The sequence below is a fragment of the Littorina saxatilis genome, linkage group LG5 (genome assembly GCF_037325665.1).
Source record: "Littorina saxatilis isolate snail1 linkage group LG5, US_GU_Lsax_2.0, whole genome shotgun sequence".
NCBI lineage: Eukaryota > Metazoa > Mollusca > Gastropoda > Littorinimorpha > Littorinidae > Littorina > Littorina saxatilis.
In genome coordinates this window covers 27,921,756-27,942,955 of record NC_090249.1, presented here as the reverse complement: position 1 = coordinate 27,942,955, position 21,200 = coordinate 27,921,756, and the positions used below count along the sequence as shown (strand labels likewise).

At 44.2% G+C, this 21,200-nt stretch overlaps 1 protein-coding gene across 1 annotated transcript in view; it reads left to right on the top strand.

The window, feature by feature from the left end:
- Positions 1-21,200, top strand: part of LOC138966762 (orexin receptor type 2-like) — a gene marked incomplete in the record, with an annotated part of 280,805 nt that overhangs the window by 252,900 nt on the left and 6,705 nt on the right. Inside the window, 3 exon segments of the mRNA XM_070339093.1 lie at positions 17,659-18,192; positions 18,814-18,969; positions 19,940-20,162. Of these exon segments, the coding sequence (XP_070195194.1) occupies positions 17,740-18,192; positions 18,814-18,969; positions 19,940-20,162 (832 nt within the window).

The following is a 21,200-nucleotide window of genomic DNA, read 5'->3' as shown; positions in this document are numbered from 1 at the left end:
CCCCTTTCGGTCTGTCTATCTGTCTTCTTCTTCTTCTTCTTCGCTCATGGGCTTAGACTCCCACGTTCACTCATGATTTTAGCACGAGTGGAATTTTACGTGTATGGCCGTTTTTACCCCGACATTCAGGCAGCATACGCCGATTTCGGGGGAGGCATGCTGGGTATTTTCGTGTTTCTATAACCCAGCGAACTCTGACATGGATTACAGGATCTTCTCCGTGCGTACTTGGTCTTGTGCTTGCTTGTACACACGAAGGGGGTTAAATCCCAAGCAGGTCTGCACATAAGTTGACCTGGGAGATCGAAAAAATCTCCACTCTTAACCCACCAGGCTGCAGCGACCGGGATTCGAACTCACGACCTCCCGATTAGGAGGCCGATGTCTTACCACCACGCCACTGCGCCCGTCCGTCTATCTGTCTTTATGTCAGTCTGTCTTCAACTCTGTCGGTCTGTCTTTCTCTTTTTCCCTCTTTCTCTCTCTCTCTCTCTCTCTCTCTCTCTCTCTCTCTCTCTCTCTCTCTCTCTCTCTCTCTCTCTCTCTTATGTGTCTCTCTCTCCCTCTCCCTCTCCCTCTCCCTCTCTCTATCTCTCGCTCTCTCCAATCTCAGATCCTAGATAAGAGCAGATATTAGACATCGCACACTTTTCGTTAATTGCGAAAAATGAGAAGGCGCTATGTGACACAGGGTTTCTTCGTTCCTACGTTCCTATCCTGCCTTCCTTCGCGACACTACCACCACCATAACCCCCTCCCAAATCCTCCCCCCCCCCCCCCCCCCTTGTGCCTTGCACCTCGACTCCGGATGAACACAACAATGACTCTGATTGCATGGCCGAAAGGGTCAGTTTCCAGTAACCGGGAAATAGCCAGCAACTTGGCTGCGAAGTGAAAAATGACTTCTTCCTTCCTTCCTTCCTTCCTGCATTCCTTTCTTAGGTCCATCCGGCAGTCCTTCCTTCGTTCCTTTATTTGATACTCCTCCCTCAATGCCTCCCACTTCCCTCACCCTACCTTCTGTGTGTGTGTGTGTGTGTGTGTGTGGATGATGTGTGAGTGTGTGTGTGTGTGTGTGTGTGTCACAGTTTGTGTGTGTGTGAGTGTGCGTGTGTGTGTGTGTGTGTGTGTGTTTCTCTGTGACAGTGTGTGCACGTGTGAGTGTTTGTGTGTGTGCGTCTCTCTCTCTCTCTCGCTCTCTCTCTCTCTCTGATGTTTCGTTCCATGAATCAACCATTTTTCAACAGATTCTGAGAGAAAAATAAAGAAAAATCCGGATGTGAACAGCCTCCGATATTCTGTGAGTTACATCGCCCGTATACATGTGTATATTGTTGTTCACGGGAAACTCTGAGTCTCTATGTACCAAAACTCTCATCCATAACATCCAAATAACAAATGTTTTAACAGAGGCGGGGAACTGAGACGAGGGTGGTGGTGTATGTGTATACACACACACAAACACACTCACACAACCAATACCGCCACCACGCATTTCTCTCTCTCTCTCTCTCTCTCTCTCTCTCTCTCTCTCTCTCTCTCTCTCTCTCTCTCTCTCTCTCTCTCTCTCGTTGCCTCTTTGTGCTTCTCTCTCTCTCTCTCTCTCTCTCTCTCTCTCTCTCTCTTTGTCTGTCTTTGTCTGCCTGTCTGTCTCTGTCTCTGTGTCTGTGTCTCTCTCTCTGTCTCTCTTTCTGTGTCTCTGTCTCTCTCTGTCTCTCTCTCTGTCTCTCTCTCTCTCTCTTTCTCTCTCTCTCTCAGTCTCTCTCTCTCTCTCTCTCAGTCTCTCTCTCTCTCTCTCTCTCTCTCTCTCTCTCTCTCTCTCTCTCTCTCTCTCTCTCTCTCTCTCTCTCTCTCTCTCTCGAGATTACAGCACAGAACAATGACATTGATGAAGAGTCACGATTTTTGCCAGTATCGCTGCTTTCAAAAGAAGACAGCGCGCACGTGCTATTGTGCCTGCACAGTGTCAAAAAGACAGTAATGCCAGTCAGTCAATTGGGTCCAGACAGCCCCATCCATAACGGCAACTTTTCTCTTTCTTCCTTTGCTCTACGTTCATTTCAAGCTTCCGCTAACTCGAGTGTTTTTGGCTTTTATTTTCCTTTCTTGATTCCGTTTAACCTTGCACTCCAAAGTCATATCAGCTTCAGATTTTAGATCAATTTTCGTTTGCGAATATTAGTCGCCCCACCCCGACAATGTTTTTGTTATTTTGAAATTTGAAAATCTAAAGTGGATTTTTATTTGTTTGTGCACTTACAGGTTTTATAATGATTTTGATTGTTATAGAGTACATTGGATGGTCGTTGTTACTGAGCTCGCCTTACGTCTCTCTCTCTCTCTTTCCCTTTCCGGCCTGTCTCTTTTTCTCTCTCTCTCGCTCTCTCTCTCTCTCTCTCTCTCTCTCTCTCTCTCTCTCTCTCTCTCTCTCTCTCTCTCTCTCTCTCTCTCTCTCTCTCTCTCTCTCTCTCTCTCTCTCTCTCTCTCTCTCTCTGTTCTTGTTGTCTTTCCCTTTTCGTTGGTGCCCTTCCCTCTGCTCGCTCGTTCGTCCGTAATGTAAGAATGACGTTATGTTTTATTAGTGATAACAGGCGGGGGTAGATTTGCCGAAGACTATTTTTCTGGACTGCTCACTTCCATGTGCACGAAGCCCTTTTTGTTTAACTTAATGCTCGTTTCAAATTTAATTATTTTCAACATGTTACAGGACTAGGAGGCTGCGGCAAGTGTTGGTTTTTGTGTGGATCAAATACAACAATTCCCAGATGAGAATTCAGAACGAGACAATGATATTCTACGGTAAAAGTAACATCAAAAGGAACCAAACATATCATACCAAGCCTTAAGCCTATACCTCCCATCCCCCTTTTTTCTTGTATGTACTGCACTTCCGTAAAACCACTCATTTTTCAAGCAGCGGCCAATGAAATGAGCCCTAACAATAACAAAGCTCCCATAGCTTACAAAATGGCCGACGCGCACTTTATTCTTTACGAGTATTAGCTTGTCTGGCACGCTTGCGTCTGTCAATTTCCCCCGCCATCGTTTGAGTGTTTATGAAGAAAAATGATTGTCCCGCTTTCCTTTATGAGAAAAGCAATTGTTGGTTATTGCATGTTTACCCTGGAGACACACTGAAGGTTAATTTTGCTTATGAAGAAATACGATTGGCTGCCTCGGCGGTCTGCGGGGCAATGATTGGTTATTACATTATCCGGGTGACTATAAAAAATGGCTGACATCATAGCCTGAAGGATAAAAAGACTTCCGTGGAAGTTCTGACTCATTTTTCTAAGCTCTTCGTGCGTTACTCATGCTTTATGTCTGTTTACGTACTCAATTTAAGGTCTGCATGTCCTCTTCTCCCACTACTGTTTACTGCAAATAATAACAATTTGAACAGGAAAAAACGCTACGATATCATCGCCTATTTGTATTATGCCAGTATTTATATGCCAGTGTTAGCTGCAGAAGTGGTGAAGTCTCATTTCTTGTTGATTTAGGTACCCTAGTATAGAGAATACTACATCAAATCAAATCAAATCAAATTAACTTTGATTTGATTTAATCTAGTATTCTCTGTGAATTTGTTGATACAGTTAGGGTAACTAAAACAACAACAAATGACATCACTTCTGCAGCTAACACTGGCATAACAAAAATATATTTAAAAAAATAGGCGATGGTATGCGACACATGGCTTGCTGTGAGAGAGGCCCTACACTGGTTTACACGATTTGCTTTATCAAATATTGAAATGCAAGCGAGAACTCTCTTTTGTCTCATTGGTAGACAGGCGCAGTGGCGAGATGGTAAGACGTCGGCCTCCGAATCGGGAGGTCGTGAGTTCGAATCCCGGTCGCTGCCGCCTGGTGGGTTAAAAGTGGAGATTTTTCCGATCTCCCAGGTCAACTTATGTGCATACCTGCTAGTGTCTTAACCCCCTTCGTGTGTACACGCAAGCACAAGTCCAAGTGCGCACGGAAAAGATCCTGTAATCCATGTCAGAGTTCGGTGGGTTATAGAAACACGAAAATACCCAGCATGCCTCCCCCGAAATCGGCGTATGCTGCCTGAATAGCTGGGTAAAAACGGTCATACACGTAAAAATCCACTCGTGCTAAAAACATGAGTGAACGTGGGAGTCTAAGCCCATGAACGAAGAAGAAGAAGAAGTCTAATTGGTATTTTGACTATTGAACACGTTTTCAAACGGTTCGTGGTTACTGTGCTGGCCATACAATACATTATGCATCGGTGCTCATCACTTCTAATATAAGCATTATGGCTAGAGTTATTTAATTTTGTCATCTATGACGTACATTATTGACGAATAAGGGTGTTTTTTCTGAAACTGGTGTGCAAATATTCTCCAAAACTCTATCTAGTGCATCAATCTAATGCGGCCTTCAAAGACCATGGAGCTATTTCACTGACCACAAAGGAATGGTAGCGCTATATAGCAGTTAAAGCACAGAGCCTGACTACTTTAAATTGCATGCCTGAAATATGGGGGGAAACTAAATCTGATAAGGGGTGGTTGTGTGGGCGGACGCGTTATTAAGGTGTGCTCGATACATCAATCGATATTGTTTTAACGTGATCGTTGTAATAACCAAAAGCAACAAAAAATGATAATACAAAATAAACTTTTTGTGGATTTTTATCAATTTGTATCTCTGATTTTTTTTCGTCTGGTGCTGCAAAAAGAACAGCAAAAAGTCAAAGCTCATTTCTCTTCAATTTCTTCCTTTTGCTTTCCTCACTAAAGTATCGGATGCTGCAGATGATAATTTCTTCAATGTCTCCGTGGTGAGAAGCTTGAGAGAACGGGGGATCGGGCGGGGGAGGGGAGAGGTGTGGTAAGTTGGGTTTTTTTGGGGGAGGGGGGTTGATATAGGTCAGGTGAAGGCGGGGCAGTGAAAACAGTTGGATGACTTTTTTCAACACAACATTGTTATGTCGGCACATTTATATAAGGTTTACGTTTCTGAAATCATGGCACAGTGGCACGGGTGTACGTGCGCGTATCTGTAATACCTTTCATAATCAAACGGCAAAACGACCGCAACCCACCCCCACCCCCCCCCACCCCCACCCCACCCCACCCCACCCCCACCCGAACAATTAAACCACGAACATAATACCTTGGCAACACTGACGAGAATAATGGTTTCTACCTGTTCATTATTCGTGTGATAAACGACTAAGCTGCTGGAGTTTTTGACGCAGTATCAAGACAAATTGGCTGAATATCAACAGGGTGTAATCTGCTTGGCGACGCAGTTAATATCGGTGCTGACGTGCATTGGACGTTGTCGGGTCAAAAGAAAAGTGCTGTTCGTTCGCTTGTCCGATTTTTGACGTCTGGCTAAGGGGCAGATTATACCTGCGCAAAGTCAGCGGCACAGACGACGCACTGCAGATTATCCCAGCCCGCTACACGTTGCGTGAAAAGAAAACAGGCCAAGTAGGCTACTCGTCATAATCCCTATCGCAGCATCAATAATATGCAGTGCGTCGTCTGTGCCGCTGACTCTGCGCAGGTATATTCTGCCCTTAACGAAGTGAACATGTCGGGCATAAAGAGGAGGGTAGAGGGTGACTATTGTTTGAGTTTGCTGATTGGATGGCCGGATGGATGGTTTGATGGAGGGATGGAGGACGGATAGATGTGTGGACGGGCGGACGGATGAAAGGATGGTTGGATTGATGGATAGATAGATAGATAGACAGACGGACGGACGGGCGGACTGCATGTTGTAACCAGGTAGGCAACGGCCGGTAATACAGTGTTCTAGATGGTCGAACGTGTAGCAAAGACCTGTACGTGTACGTGTACGTGTAGATATTGCGTCACCCGTGACTCACTTTTTTCTCCAATGTTCCAAATGCATACGATGTTTTGCTCCCACCAATACTGCAGATCTTGGCAAACGCGTGACGTTAATATTAGATTTGATGACGTTACCCGTACACGTTCCCATACACGTCTTGAAAAAGTGCTGATCTAGATCTTGCTAATTAAATATAAGGGATGACGTGGGTTCGGCATGTTCAAGTCAAAGGTGAATTGTAGTTCGTAATTGGTGTTTGACTTCCAAATGTAGAAGCACATTATGTTCTTTATTAACAAGAAGACAAAAGTCTGAAACATGAGTGATGGATGAAGGGATGGATGGATCGATGGATGAATGGGTAGGACGCCTACGTTTCCATTTCCATTACTTCATTGCCCCATCGCTGGGAAATTCGGGTCGCTAATTCCTCCCAGTGGAAAGCTAGCAACAACAGGGTCGCGCTACTCAGGTGTATGCCTGTTTGGGTGTAATCAGCCACCCGCACTTATGGCAAAATGACCGAGGGCATTTACGTGCCACAGTGGTGACATGGGGGTGGAACATGAATACCGTCTCTGAGTCTGCACATGAAGTTGACCCGTGACCGTCCCGACCCGGATTCGAACCTACAATTACCATAAGATCATAAGTCCAGTGCTCTGCCAACTGAGCTACCGCCCCCTCCCCCTACCCCTCCCCCCTCCTCCCTCCCCTTCTACAGCGCCAACTGTTGGTCCGTTCCTCGTCAAGGCGTAAATCTACGACCACCCCCACCATTTCCATTCCAGATCCTTCATTCTTTTCTCTATTCCTATTGCTCTGACAGTTGAGTTGTTTCCATTCCAGATCCTTCATTCTTGTCCCTATTGCTATAGTGTGTGTCTTAGTGAGTCTGTCGGTCTGTCCGTCCGTCTGTTCGTCCGTCCGTCCGTCCGCCCGTCCGTCCGTCCGTCCGCCCGTCCGTGTACCTGTCTGCCCGTCTACTTGCATGTCTGCCTGTCTACTCAAGTACGAAACCTGCCCCTTCCATGCTGTCTTTGCATCGCTCCACGCTCATACAACAATCTCAACACCTATAGTTCTACAACATCGATTTTTGTTTCGCCTCAAACTCAAACACGCACGCGACACAGTAATGTGTGTGGTGCGTCGTATCCACAGCTAGTGTTTAAGCAATTTGATGTGGGCTTGGTCGGCTCCGTCAATCATTTCCACTTAATCCTCAGCGACCCGCCTTTAAAAGGATGACGCGCTGGTCAGTAAGGTTTCAGTTTGAGTTTGCATCAATTCAAAGTGACTCAGGTGTTTGTTTGGGGTAGCAGAGACTATAAGTTTTTGACTTGAGGTCATTGTTTAGTGTTGTTTGGGGATCTCCGAGAATTGAAATGGAGATGTTTGGGGAAGGTGAGTGCCTTTTTGGTTGCCTGTGTTGTGTTTTAGGGATATTCAATTCAGTTTAATTATATCCGATTCAATTCAATTCAACTCAATACAACTTTATTGGCTAGGTGAAAACAAAATTGCCAACGTTGCCTGTGTTTTTGGAATCTCAGACACTTTACGCAGATATGTTATTAGTTGGTTGAGTGAAAAAGAACAGTTGCCGCTTCCTTTCCGAAGTTTGCCTTTGGCTTGTATGTTTGCGAAGACCTTTAAACAGAAAGGTTTCAGGAAGTTGTGTGAAAACAAAATTACTTCGAATTAGGTTTCTGACCTTATACCTGTGTCATTTGGAGCTCGGTGATTTTATTTTTTGATTTTGGTTTTTAGCAGAAATGTATCAGGAAGTTGAGTGAAAAGACGATATTGCCACTTGTTTTTCCTCCATCGCATGTGGTGTTTGGGATCTTGGTTAACTTTCATCCGAATTTGTAATCACCTGGGTCAATGTTTTAATCACCTAGGTTGGCACCCTTGCCTTTGGAGTTTCGGATCACAGAAACACTGAGTTTAAGGTTATTTCGGTATGCAGTATCATGATTACAACTGAGTTTCAGGTTATTTTGGTGTGCAGTATCATGATTACAACTGAGTTTAAGTGTGCAGTGCCATGATTACAACTGAGTTTAAGTGTGCAGTGTCATGATTACAACTGAGTTTAAGGTTATTTTGGTGTGCAGTATCATGATTACAACTGATTTTAAGGTTATTTCGGTGTGCAGTATCATGATTACAACTGAGTTTAAGGTTATTTCGATGTACAGAGCCATGATGACAAATGCGTTTAAGGTTATTTTGGTGTACAGTATCATGATTACATCTGAGTTTAAGGTTATTTTGGTGTGCAGTGCCATATGATTACAACTGAGTTTCAAGTTATTTTGGTGTGCAGTATCATGATTACAACTGAGTTTAAGTGTGCAGTGCCATGATTACAACTGAGTTTAAGTGTGCAGTGCCATGATTACAACTGAGTTTAAGGTTATTTCGGTGTGCAGTATCATGATTACAACTGATTTTAAGGTTATTTCGGTGTGCAGTATCATGATTACAACTGAGTTTAAGGTTATTTCGATGTACAGAGCCATGATTACAACTGCGTTTAAGGTTATTTTGGTGTACAGTATCATGATTACATCTGAGTTTAAGGTTATTTCGGTGTGCAGTGCCATGATTACAACTGAGTTTCAAGTTATTTTGGTGTGCAGTATCATGATTACAACTGAGTTTACGGTTATTCTGGTGTGCAGTGCCATGATTACAACTGAGTTTACGGTTATTTTGGTGAGCAGTATCATGATTACAACTGAGCTTACGGTTTATTTGGTGTGCAGTATCATGATTACAACTGAGTTTACGGTTATTTTGGTGTGCAGTGCCATGATTACAACTGAGCTTACGGTTATTTTGGTATGCAGTATCATGATTACAACTGAGTTTACGGTTATTTTGGTGTGCAGTGCCTTGATTACAACTGAGTTTACGGTTACTTTGGTGCGCAGTATCATGATTACAACTGAGTTTTCGGTTATTTTGGTGTGCAGTGCCATGATTACAACTGAGCTTACGGTTTATTTGGTGTGCAGTATCATGATTACAACTGAGTTTACGGTTATTTTGGTGTGCAGTGCCATGATTACAACTGAGCTTACGGTTATTTTGGTGTGCAGTATCATGATTACAACTGAGTTTACGGTTATTTTGGTGTGCAGTGCCATGCTTACAACTGAGTTTACGGTTATTTTGGTGTGCAGTGCCATGATTACAACTGAGTTTACGGTTATTAAGGTATGCAGTGCCATGATTTCTACCCCCAAAATAAATCTGTGTAGCTTAAGGGATGATTTGAGGCCGGTTTCTTTTTTTTAATTTTCTTTAATTTAGGGGGAGGGGAGTCACAAGTATTCTTTTTAGCACCGTTTGTGTACCGTCACTTGGGGGAGACTAATGTTTCACTTTCGATGAAAGCAGTAAAGAAATTTACAACACATGTTGACATACAATACACATACTTCACCTTAATGTTGATTGCTTGTCCAGACAGCATCCGAGGGTCGATGTAACTCGCTCATGGCGTTAGCCACAGGGGTGATTTCTATAGATCATGTACAGTGTGTGTCCCATCTCATTGTGAGTTCAGCTGCTGCGTGTTCGATCTTTTGCTGCTGGACTTTAATTTTCTGATAACAGTGAGGGGGCAGTGAGGGGCGGCTGGTATGTATGACATTGAAATGTTTTTAATCTTTAAAATAAAAGAGGATGAAAGTCGCTTGTTCAGTTCAATGCTTCTTATTCTCTCAGGTGCCAGGAGATTGGTTCCGTATAACTCTCGCTTACTCCATTACACATGTCGTATGCATTTAGAGCGCTTACTTCCCTTCGGTCATTTGATCTTTAAAACAAAAGTCCTTCTCGTGTAGGGCATGATGTTAACCACCACATGCACGCTCTAAACTGAAGTGTTCCAATTTTCAACACACTTTTTAATTGGAGCCAGCTTTGAACACATAGTTTTACACAGAGCCAGCTTTGAACACATAGCACATAGTTTTTCTTCTTCTTCGATAATCGCTCAGACAGGCACTCCGGTCCTCCTGGAAAATGCTGCTGTCCGTTAGAGGGTCTCTACACGACCGTAAAGCTTGCCCCATACGACGGGCGCAGTGGCCCAGTGGATAAGACATCGGCCTTCTAATCGAAAGGTCGTGAGTTCAAATCCCGGCCGCAGCCGCCTGGTGGGTCAAGGTTGGAGATTTGTCCGATCTCCCAGGTCAACTTATGTGAATACCTGGTAGTGCCTCATCCCCCTTCGTTTGTACACGCAAGCACAAGACCAAGTGCGCACGCAAAAGATCCTGTAATCCATGTCAGAGTTCGGAGGGTTATAGAAACAGGAAAATACCCAGCATGCTTCCCCCGGAATCGGCGTATGGCTGCTTGAATGGCGGGGTAAAAACGGTTATACACGTAAACATCCACTCGTGCAAACGCATGAGTGAACGTGGGAGTTTCAGCCCATGAACAAAGAAGAAGAAGAAGAGAAGTCCCTCACTGGTGTGTGTAAGCAAGCCAGATTTCTGCTCCAAGGTTTTGATGTATTGGACAGTCTTGCAGGAAATGCTCCTGTCATCATTGGTACACCGCACTGGCACGCACAGGACTCTCGTACATGGTTCTGCAAGAGAAAGTTGCAAACATGTGTGATAGGGTGGAGTGGAAGGGGGGAAATAGGCCAGGACGGCAGGAGGCATAAATGAGACGCCAAGACAGAGGTTACTTCTTCTTCTTCTTCTTGTCGTTCGCCAATGTTAAACTTGGAGTCCAGCTCTGGTAATGAAGCTGGTGGTCTTATGAAGAGCCTCCACAGGTCCATGCAGCTTCTCATGAAGGAGCACCGGCCTGGTCCAGATCTCTCTCCTCAGGGGCTGGAGATTTCTGCAGTCCTGCAGGATGTGGGCTGCATCCTGCTCTGCGTCTCCACAGGGACACATGGGGGAGGGCACGGCTCGCAGTTTTTTGTGCAGGTGTTGTTGCATTCTGTTGTGCCCTGTTCACAGGCGGAAAATGACTACCTGTTCAGGTCTTGACAGTTGGTGGTAGCTGTCATGCGTTGGAGGGGTTTTAAGCAGAGACTTTATGATGGTTTTCATCTCTGTGGCGCTCACTGGGTTTTCTTCTTGTTCATCCTCTGCACCCAGTCTGGCCATTTTATCCGCTTGTTCGTTCTCCTCTATCCCGCAGTGTGAGGGGACCCACTGCAATACAGTCTTCAGACACTTGATGTTATGAAGTGTCGTTGTAAGCTGAGGCAGTTTGTTGTTGTTGACTGCTTGCAGCACAGACAAGGCATCAGTCAGGAAGACAACTTGGGTGTCGGGATTGACCTTGCTGCTGATGGTATTGGCTGCGTGGATAAGCGCTTCTACCTCTGCTCTGTAGTTGGTGCAGTGGAGGCCAGTTGGTATAGCCTCTGCTTGCCACTCTACAGAGGTTACGATAACGTGACTTTTAATTAACGTACACCAGAAAGCTGACACCAGAAAGCAGTGTAGTTCCTTCCTCAATATACAGCCGCACACAACTCGTCGGAACTTGAATTACGATCCCGGTCGAAAGTCACTTCGCTGATATAAACCCAGCTCTAAAACGTTTGTTCAACTGAACACACACACACACAAAGTCTCTCTAAACAATTCTCGAATCACTCCTTCGCCAAAATACACGGTTATAATGGCCCAAACTACACTACTTGCATTGATTATTACAGAAACACAAACATCGTTCAACTACAACTAAAACATCACAATCCAAGATACGCACACTGACACGTCTTCACTCTTCGAAATCACACCGGGTACTCTTCTAGCCCACGCTATTATCCTGACTCACGCGCGCACCCGTTCAAACAATCAACCAATAAGAAACCAGCCTCCATACACACCTACAATTAGCTACAACACACAATAATCCTAGCGGGAGACACAACTTGGGTCAGGGGAAGATAATAGACAGGGAGTAAAAGAGAGGGACAACAGTACATATGAAATCGCCACACGGCTACACATGGTAAACACCAGTCTTCAAATGTTTAACATGTGTGCCACTTTCGCAAGTACGTGCAGAACTAAGTACAGGGTGACACCAAAAAAACGGTCATGTGGTGGTGTCCTTGATGATATCGGTCGTCCAGAGTGTGATTATCTGTTAGTGTCTTTACCATTGAGGTTACGCACAGTTCCATGGGTTCTGAACTGGTTGACCCATCTGTAGATCATTGAGTGGACAGGAAATTCACGACATCCGAACCGTTCTTTGAATTGCAATTGAGCTGCATGGATTGACTTCAGCCGAAAATATGCCTCAACTATAAATGTCTTTTTCTCCGTAGTCCATGCTATCTCGAAGCTCAAATTTGGTACACTTATAGAACATTGGTTCCACTTGTTAAATCGGAAAAATTAAAAGAATTGATTAATTATTTCAAACGTTATTCAAGTTTAGGTGATGACCAGTTTTTTTGCCCCCTGATCCAAGTGTGTCTGCGGGGAGCTCATATAGAGCACATTTTTGTGCGCCAGTGAAACAAAGAGTTTTTGTAGCACAGACTTTGGGGATGTCTGCTACATAGGCTTGACCTAATGTGGCTGAAGTTTTGTGTTGATCTAAATAACATTTCTGAAGTTATTCGACTTTTGGTGATGACCGGTGTTTTTGTGTCACCCTGTACTATGTCACACTGTGTTGAAAACTGGTCACAGCAAGTGTGTTGAAAACTGGTCACAGCAAGTGTGTTGAAAACTGGTCACAGCAAGTGTGTTGAAAACTGGTCACAGCAAGTGTGTTGAAAACTAGTCACAGCAATTAAGTGTGTTGAAAACTGGTCACAGCAAGTGTGTTGAAAACTGGTCACAGCAAGTGTGTTGAAAACTGGTCACAGCAAGTGTGTTGAAAACTGGTCACAGCAAGTGTGTTGAAAACTGGTCACAGCAAGTGTGTTGAAAACTGGTCACAGCAAGTGTGTTGAAAACTGGTCACAGCAAGTGTGTTGAAAACTGGTCACAGCAAGTGCGTTGAAAACTGGTCACAGCAAGTGCGTTGAAAACTGGTCACAGCAAGTGTGTTGAAAACTGATCACAGCAAGTGTGTTGAAAACTGGTCACAGCAAGTGTGTTGAAAACTGGTCACAGCAAGTGTGTTGAAAACTGGTCACAGCAAGTGTGTTGAAAACTGGTCACAGCAAGTGTGTTGAAAACTGGTCACAGCAAGTGTGTTGAAAACTGGTCACAGCAAGTGTGTTGAAAACTGGTCATAGCAAGTGTGTTGAAAACTGGTCACAGCAAGTGTGTTCAAAACTGGTCACAGCAAGTGTGTTCAAAACTGGTCACAGCAAGTGTGTTCAAAAGTAGAACACTTCAATTTAGATTGTAGGTTCAATTTGTTACGTGTAATAAGGTCACCCTACCGTTTGGACATTTACCAAAAATCATCAGTTTGCCTGCTGTCTCTGCTGAGTGGTACGCTTTTGGCGAAACTAAGTAGATAAACGGGAAAAAATGTTGCCAATTTCGCGAATTGGGCTGCAATTCCGCGAATTGGGCACAACTTAATAATATATACCAACACACAAGTCGAGTTAACTGCTGAGGTAAATTCATGTTTGACCGTTTCTGGGTTTTAAAGGCCAACATCCAAAAGAATTTTTCTCCTGGAGCGACCTAAACTTGAACCCGTCGCTATTCTTGCATGTCTGTTTACTTCGTGCTGCACGCAAAAATCGAGCGACTTCCTTGCCGCGTGGATTGACGAAGCTATTTTATTCTCGTGACTGAAAACACTGCAGTGCGTGCAGTTTTTGACGAGCCGCAGGAGCGGCGACTCATATGGTCTCGGCTCGAAAGCTGTCTGTGGAGGCTGCGTGCTATAATTAGCTGACCTGCTGCGCGAGCAGTCACTGCAGAGTTTTGAGATAACTTTGTAACACGTTTTATTTTATGCTCCTCAAGAATACAACTTTGGGCAACGTGCCACGTAAAACTACACGCAACAAGGATTCAGTAGGTACCAAACATGCCTTGGTCAGAAGTAGAATGTAAATGAATTTTTATAAAGAAGTAGGCTACTTCAAACGACAGCCACAGCCACGGTTGGGTTCACGGCATCAAACCGATGCGACTCTCCGTCATATCATACACGTAATCTATCAAATAGATGACTAATAAACATGTAAACTACATGTATACGTCTATCGTCGGACATAAGAAAGGAGAGCTTCCCCCGGGCCTGTGCATGTGTTGTTCGTTGTGCGTGTGTAAATGTACACAACAAACTGACGACAAAACTGAGACAGACCTCTTTCGCTTCAGTCTTGCAGAATTTAAAGACGAATACAGGTAAATCGTGCATTATACTAACTGTTTGGTAAAAGTATCAAACGTTTCTTTTTATAAATAAGTGGCAGGCTTACAGGAATACAAAGAGGCGCAAGTTGAAAGTAATGGATATATCTCTGGAAGATGCCATCAGTCCAAGTTGTCAAATGAAATCAAAGATGACAGAAACAGAAGTTTTCCATACAAATGTTGGTGTTTCAAAGGAAGTTGGCATTCTTTCAGATAATGATATAGACGAGGTGGCTGTTTGTTATGAAGTTTCAACAAGCCAACATTCAAATGATTTTACTTCATCTACAGATTTTTTTAAAATTCAGCACTTTATAACTGTCATTATGAACTTGGAATCAGAGAGAGACCGTCTTTCCATTGTCATTCATGCCATAGATTTTTGTTTCAGAATCAATGTTTCACATGGCGTTCACAAGAGAGCATGCGAAGTTTCCGACAGTCTTTAGGATTTGTAAAAAAGGCCGTGTTTTGCTGTACATGCAAAAACTACCTGTCAAAAGGGAAAGTGCCTAACAGATTGCAACAACATTCCTATTTTAAGCTCAGCCACACGCCGACATGGAAGTTCAATGGTACTTTCAAACTTTTTCTTCTCTTCGTCGTATTTGATTTCTTTCTATTTCACTGCAAGTCGAGTGCATATGATTTCGGCTCGTGTTCATCGTGAGATGGACTTAGTTTCTTGTATTCTGTGGGTTCGACAGATTAACTAAATGTTGTAATTTCGCCTTACGCGACTTGTTCTCTCTCTGTTGGCAGCGTGTAATGCAGCTGGTTAGAAATTAGAGTATTATTTTGCAAAGTGTGTACCAAAAGTTTGTCATGAGCTGCTTTAGGTTTGGGGTGTGGGTTGGTTTGATATTTCCTCCTTGCAGATCAAATCTGTATTCATTTTTGATGTTGTGTCTTATTTTGTGAAAGGAAACATGCAGACTGACTGAACGCATATATATAATTATGTAACTCATAAACACATGGGTGTAGTTATGTTCAAGAACACACATACACACACACACACACTCACACACACACATACACACACTCACACACACACATACGCACACACACACACGCACACACACACACACACACACACACACACAACTGTGTAGATGTATCGTACACCTGATATATTAAATTGAAGTTCACGAAGAAATCGTTTTATTTCTGTGTCATTCAACATCTATCAGACAAATTGAAACTGGTACAAATATTCAATAATGTCTCGACATGTATTTCTCTCTCTCTCTCGACTGTACACAGAGATAAGAACAGCCTCGCTTTCACCTAGATCCTGCCTAAAAACAATGTTCAGACCTCATGTTCAGACTCGGCGTAATGATTCCGAAAGGACTACTTTTTAGCGGTCAAGTTCAGTCGTCCGCATACTCGAAAGTGAAAAAAAGATGAAACGTTTTGCTACAGTATCGGAGGATGAACTGTCGAAGAAGAAAAAGAATCTCGTGCCAACCACTACGCAGAAGACCATCCGAGTTGTCCAGAAGAAGTTCTGAAACACGTCACGTTCCAAATCAAAAGACGACATTCTATTCTCTTACGTCACTATTCTTGGTTTACGGTACCATTCGGCGGCTTTGCTACGAGTATGCCATAGTCTTGGTTGGCCGAGACCTTGAGGTGGAATGCGAGTGATTAGGTTTGTTGATTTTGCTCGGAGAAGTGGTCCGTGTTCAAGCAAGTTTCTTTCTTCTTTGAAAACAAAAACCCTAAGACCAGTGAATGTCGAGATATATATGTTAATTGGATCTGTGATCCAAACATGCCTTTTGGTCAATCTCGATGGCAGTTTATTCCACTCGCCCTACGGGCTTGTGGAATAAACTTCCATCTCGATTGACCAAAAGCCATGTTTGGATCACAGATCCAATTAACGTATAATGTTGCGATGTGGAAATGTATGGCATTCCGTTTGTCAAATAATTATTTGGATACTTTTTCATGTTTTTTTCACAAATGGACATGATATCGCAAAAGATAGACAACGGCAAGATCATTCAAGTATGTAGATGCTTGTTGATGTCTACTTAGGCGATGCCGGCTCAGAACACTAGTTAGATCTTCCGAGATTAAAAAATGACGATGATCTGTAAACAAACCAGGACAAGGAAAGAAAGACAAAACGTATTTGAAAACAAATCATACTATACAGATTGACAAACTGAAACTTCGAACTCTGTTGATATTTCACGGGAGATGAGGTATGGTGCAAACGTATATAATTATAGGGCCTACTGACTACATTTTGTTACGTACTCATCAACAACAACAAAAACCGATATAACCAAAAGCGGCACACACACACACACACACACACACACACACACACACACACACTTTGCTGGTTTGCTGATCAATGTCACAGGAAACGAATGAACAACAGAAAGCGTGATGAATTCCTGGCCAGAAATCAGTCACAAAGACCTGAAACGGTCTGCTGAATGGAACTGGTAAATGTACACATTTGAACTGCTGTCAAAATTACTATGTAATACGATATTCGGGTTTTAAAATTGGTAGCAAATTACAACCAATAATGATGTTTTTTGCTTCGGCATTGAAGCAATGTTCACTATTTACTATTAAAATAATTACGAAATAAACACAAAACCAAATCAGTGAGGCAGAGGGGACAAAAAGCCGAGCGGGTGTGTGTGTGTGTGTGTGTGTGCGTGTGTGTGTGTGTGCTAGTGTGTGCCTGTGTGAGTGTGTGTGTGTGTGTGCCAGTGTGTGTATGTGTGTGTGTGTGTGTGTGTGTGTGTGCGCGTGTGTGTAGAGCAATTGAGACCAAACTACTGGACCGATCTGTCGAACCCACAGAATAAAACTGCACGCACTGCAGTGTTTTCAGTCACGAGAATAAAACAGCTTCGTCAATCCACGCGGCAAGGAAGTCGCGCAATTTTTGCGTGCAACACGAAGTAAACAGACATGCAAGAAGAGCGACGGGTTCAAGTTTAGGTCGCTCCAGGAGAAAAATTCTTTTGGATGTTGGCCTTTAAGCAAAAATGTCTGGAGGAATGAAGCAGTACATTCCCTCCTAAGAAAAGGAGCCTGTGTTGTCATGCGTCCATGTCTGTGTGTCTGATTCTATTTGTAGGAATCGTGTCTGTGTTTGTTAACTTACTTGTACGAATCTGTGTCTGTTAATTTTGGGGGAATACTATTTGAAAATCGTACCTTTCTAGTTCACAATCATATCCCTCTTTCTTTTTCTTCTTCTGCGGTCGTAGGATGCAGCTCCCACGTGTACTCGTCTTTGCAGGATTGGGCTTTTACGGGAATTCGACACCTCCCAACGCCCCCGACCCCCCCCCCCCCCCCATTCCCCACGCTGCCCCCTAACCCATCCCCACCCCGTTCCCCCCTCCGTCAGTTCGTTTTTGGGGGTGGGGGGGGGTGGGAAGTCCTCCTGATCTTTCACGCTTTTGAGTCGTTCCTTCGCCATTCTGTTTCAGGTACAGACATCACCGTCGTCTGAGTGAGAAAAAAACACCACCAATACCACCCCCACTACAAACACTACCACCACCAACACCATGGCGATATTACAAAGCGGGTACAGCTCTACCACCACCCCTTCCCCCTTCCCCTTTCCCTTCCACAATAATGTCACGGCCCAGGTGGCCAACAATACCCACAACGACAGCGACAGCGGCAACGAAACGACGGAGTGCTGGAACGAGTACTGCTGGGACGAGTCCGAGTACACCTCCGCCCTGGAAGAGCACATCTTCCCCAAGAGCTACGAGTGGTTCTTCATCGTGCTCTACGCCCTCACCTTCGTGGTTGGGCTCGTGGGCAACTTCTTGGTGTGCTTTGCCGTGTGGCGCAACCACAACATGCGCACGGTGACCAACGTCTTCATCGTCAACCTGGCGCTGGGCGACTTCCTCGTCATCCTCCTGTGCTTGCCGCCCACCCTGGTGCAGAACGTCTCGCTCACCTGGTTCCTGGGCGCCGCCATGTGCAAGACGTTGCTCTTTCTGCAGGTACGGTGGAGGAGGATGGGAGAGGGTGGAGGTGGGGTAGGGGTATGAGGGGTGGGGAAGGGGTGGTTTTGTTGTGGTGGTGTTCGATGTGGTTTGGGGATAAGGGGGGGGGGGGGGGGTTGGGTTGTTATAGTGATATGTGGTGTGGTGGTGGTGGTGGAGTGGGTGGTGATGGTGGTTGTGTGTGTGCGTGTGTTTGTGTGTTTGTGTGTGTATGTGTGTATGTGAGTGTGTGTGTGTGTTTGTGTGTGTGTGTGTGTGTGTGTGTGTGTGTGTGTGTGTGTGTGTGTGTTTGTGTGTGTGTGTGTGTGTGTGTGTGTGTGTGTGTGTGTGTGTGTGTGTGTTTGTGTGTGTGTCATTTGTATCGTTTCTCCTTACGTGATTCTCCTACCTTTGTCATCAATTTTAAAAAAGGAGACTTTCGTATTTACTTAACAACCTGCCGTTCCAATTATGACACTCTTCATCAAAAGTTGTCACCCTCCATGTTGCCTTTAGCGTCATTGCGCTATCATCACTGCATGCAGGCAAATGTCCATGTTTATGTACAATGAACATGGACATTAAAATGTTTTTATTTTCTTTTCGTATCTTATCTTATCGAACTCTTCTCTGTTTCAGAACACATCAGTGTCGGTGTCAGTGCTAACGCTAAGCGCCATAGCCGTGGAGAGATGGTACGCCATCTGTTACCCACTTAGGTTCAAATCAACCCTGACGAGGGCTCGGAACATCATCGTCATTATCTGGATCACAGCAATGCTGATTGCTCTGCCGGTGAGTTCATTTAACTGCTGTTCTGTTAGCGTTTGGTCTGTTTAGTAATCTGATTGTGATTCGAACTATCGGGATATTGTTCGTGTTATTGATTTCCATCGTTGCTTTTTTGATGATTTTGCCGTGAAAAGTACCGCGAGTATATTGATCTTCAAAAATCACGCGAAAGCAGTTTTCATCGCTTAAATCAGTCTCAAGTTGAAACTCTAACCCTGTTGGTTTAAAAGATGTACTCATGTTCAGAAGAAATGCAGATCCATCTTCGTATAATTTATTGAAATAGTTTTCGGTTAAAAAAAACATTAAAGCATATCTTAGTACAGCACAGTTTGTCTATTTTCAACTCTTGGTCGACATCCAACCGTACCACTTTCCGCCACCAAGATGCGGTTTTATTTTATTTTTATCTCTTTTACAAAAAAGTGTGTCATCTTTACTTGAGTTGATAGTGGCCGACACCCACGTATACGAATTCCCGCCACACTTCAGGTCTGTTCTGCTGGAGAACTTGTGTTTGTTTGCTGTTGTTGTTGTTTTTGTTGTTGTTGTTGTTGTTGTTGTTGTTGTTGTTTAAAAAAATAAGTGTGTCGTCTTTACAGGAGTTGATAGAGGCCAACATCCACTCGTACCACAACCCTCCACCCTTAAGGACTATTCTGCTGAAAAACTGTGTTTCACTTCTTCTTTTTGTAACAAGAAGTCTGTCGTCTTTACGGGAGTTGATAGTGGCTGACACTCACCCGTACGACTATCCGCCACCCTTAAGGTCTATTCTGCTGAATGAGTTGTTTGGGTTTTTTATGTTGGGAGGGGGGGAGGGGGGTTGCAAGGTAGTGGGCAGACATTCACGCATACGACTATCCGCCACCCTTCAAGTCTATCTGAATAACAGTTTTTTGTTTGTTTGTTGGGGTTTTTTGGTTTTTTTTGTGGGGTTGTTTTTTTAACAAGAAGTATGTCGTCTGTACAGGAGTTAATAGTGGCCGATACCCACGCGTACGAATTCCCGCCGCCCTTCAAGTCCGTCCTGCTGACGGACTGCAGACCCAGCTGGGAGTCGTGGAAGCAGAGCATCTACCAGATCATCCTGGCCATCGCCCTGTACCTGGCTCCCATAGTGCTCATGACTCTCACCTACACCCACATCGCCCTGGTGCTGTGGATGCAGGAAATACCTGGGGACTCCATCCAAGGTGAGTGGGAGGAGGGGATGAATTTGGGTTTGATGGGTGATTGGTGTATAGCTATGCTTGTTGTATAGCTATGAGATGTGTACCTGGCTCCCATGGTGCGCATGACTCTCACCTACGCGCACATCGCCCTGGATCTCTGGATGCAGGAAATACCTGGGGATCCATCGAAGGTAAGTTGTGTGAGGATTTGGTTTGTGGCCATGAAAGGAAGTGATTTATCAGATCATCTTCATCGTTGTTTTCCAAACGTTGCCTGTCTGGTAAGCTACGTAACTGACCCTGTGCGTTACCGAGTGGTAGTATATATATACGTATTTTGGTTAAGGGGAAGGCGATTAAACAGAGTTGTTGCACTAGCCTTGCTGCTGCCGTGTAGTTTGCTGTTGTGACAGAGAAATTGCTTTTGTGAACCACGTTATCTCTTGACGGGGCAGGCAAACTGGTAGCAACTTCAGCCGTAATGATGCGTAACAGGGACAGCTCAACTGCAAATTTATTGCGAAATTCCTCACGAAATACCATTCAAAATCGTCTGGGAGACTCGATCATATTACACTTTAACTGCCACTGTCAAGGCCTCAGACGAGACGTAAAGGCACAGTTATGAACGTGAAAACAATTCAGCTCACCATCTCAAACCTGGCCAGGCTTGTGTTTGGGATAAGACCACCCCTTCAATTTGACACCGCTAAACATCAACATGTTAAACACTTCTTTTGCAAAGTGAGAATATTTTGATGAATTAATTCCTTAGATTGCCACTATAGTGTCCGTTAAGAAATTCATTTGTCAAAATATTCCCACCCTAAACTAAGAACGCTGCCACGCTGATTATATCTGGTATATGGCGGGGTAAAAACGGTCATACACGTAAAAATCCACTCGTGCAAAAACACGAGTGCACGTGGGAGTTTCAGCCCACGAACGCAGAAGAAGAAGAAGAATATCTGGTATGTGCCTAAGTGGAGGGACGGCCATATCCCTTGTACAATCTTTGCCAGATCTGAGATGGTGAGTCGAATCGTTAACACGCAAAAG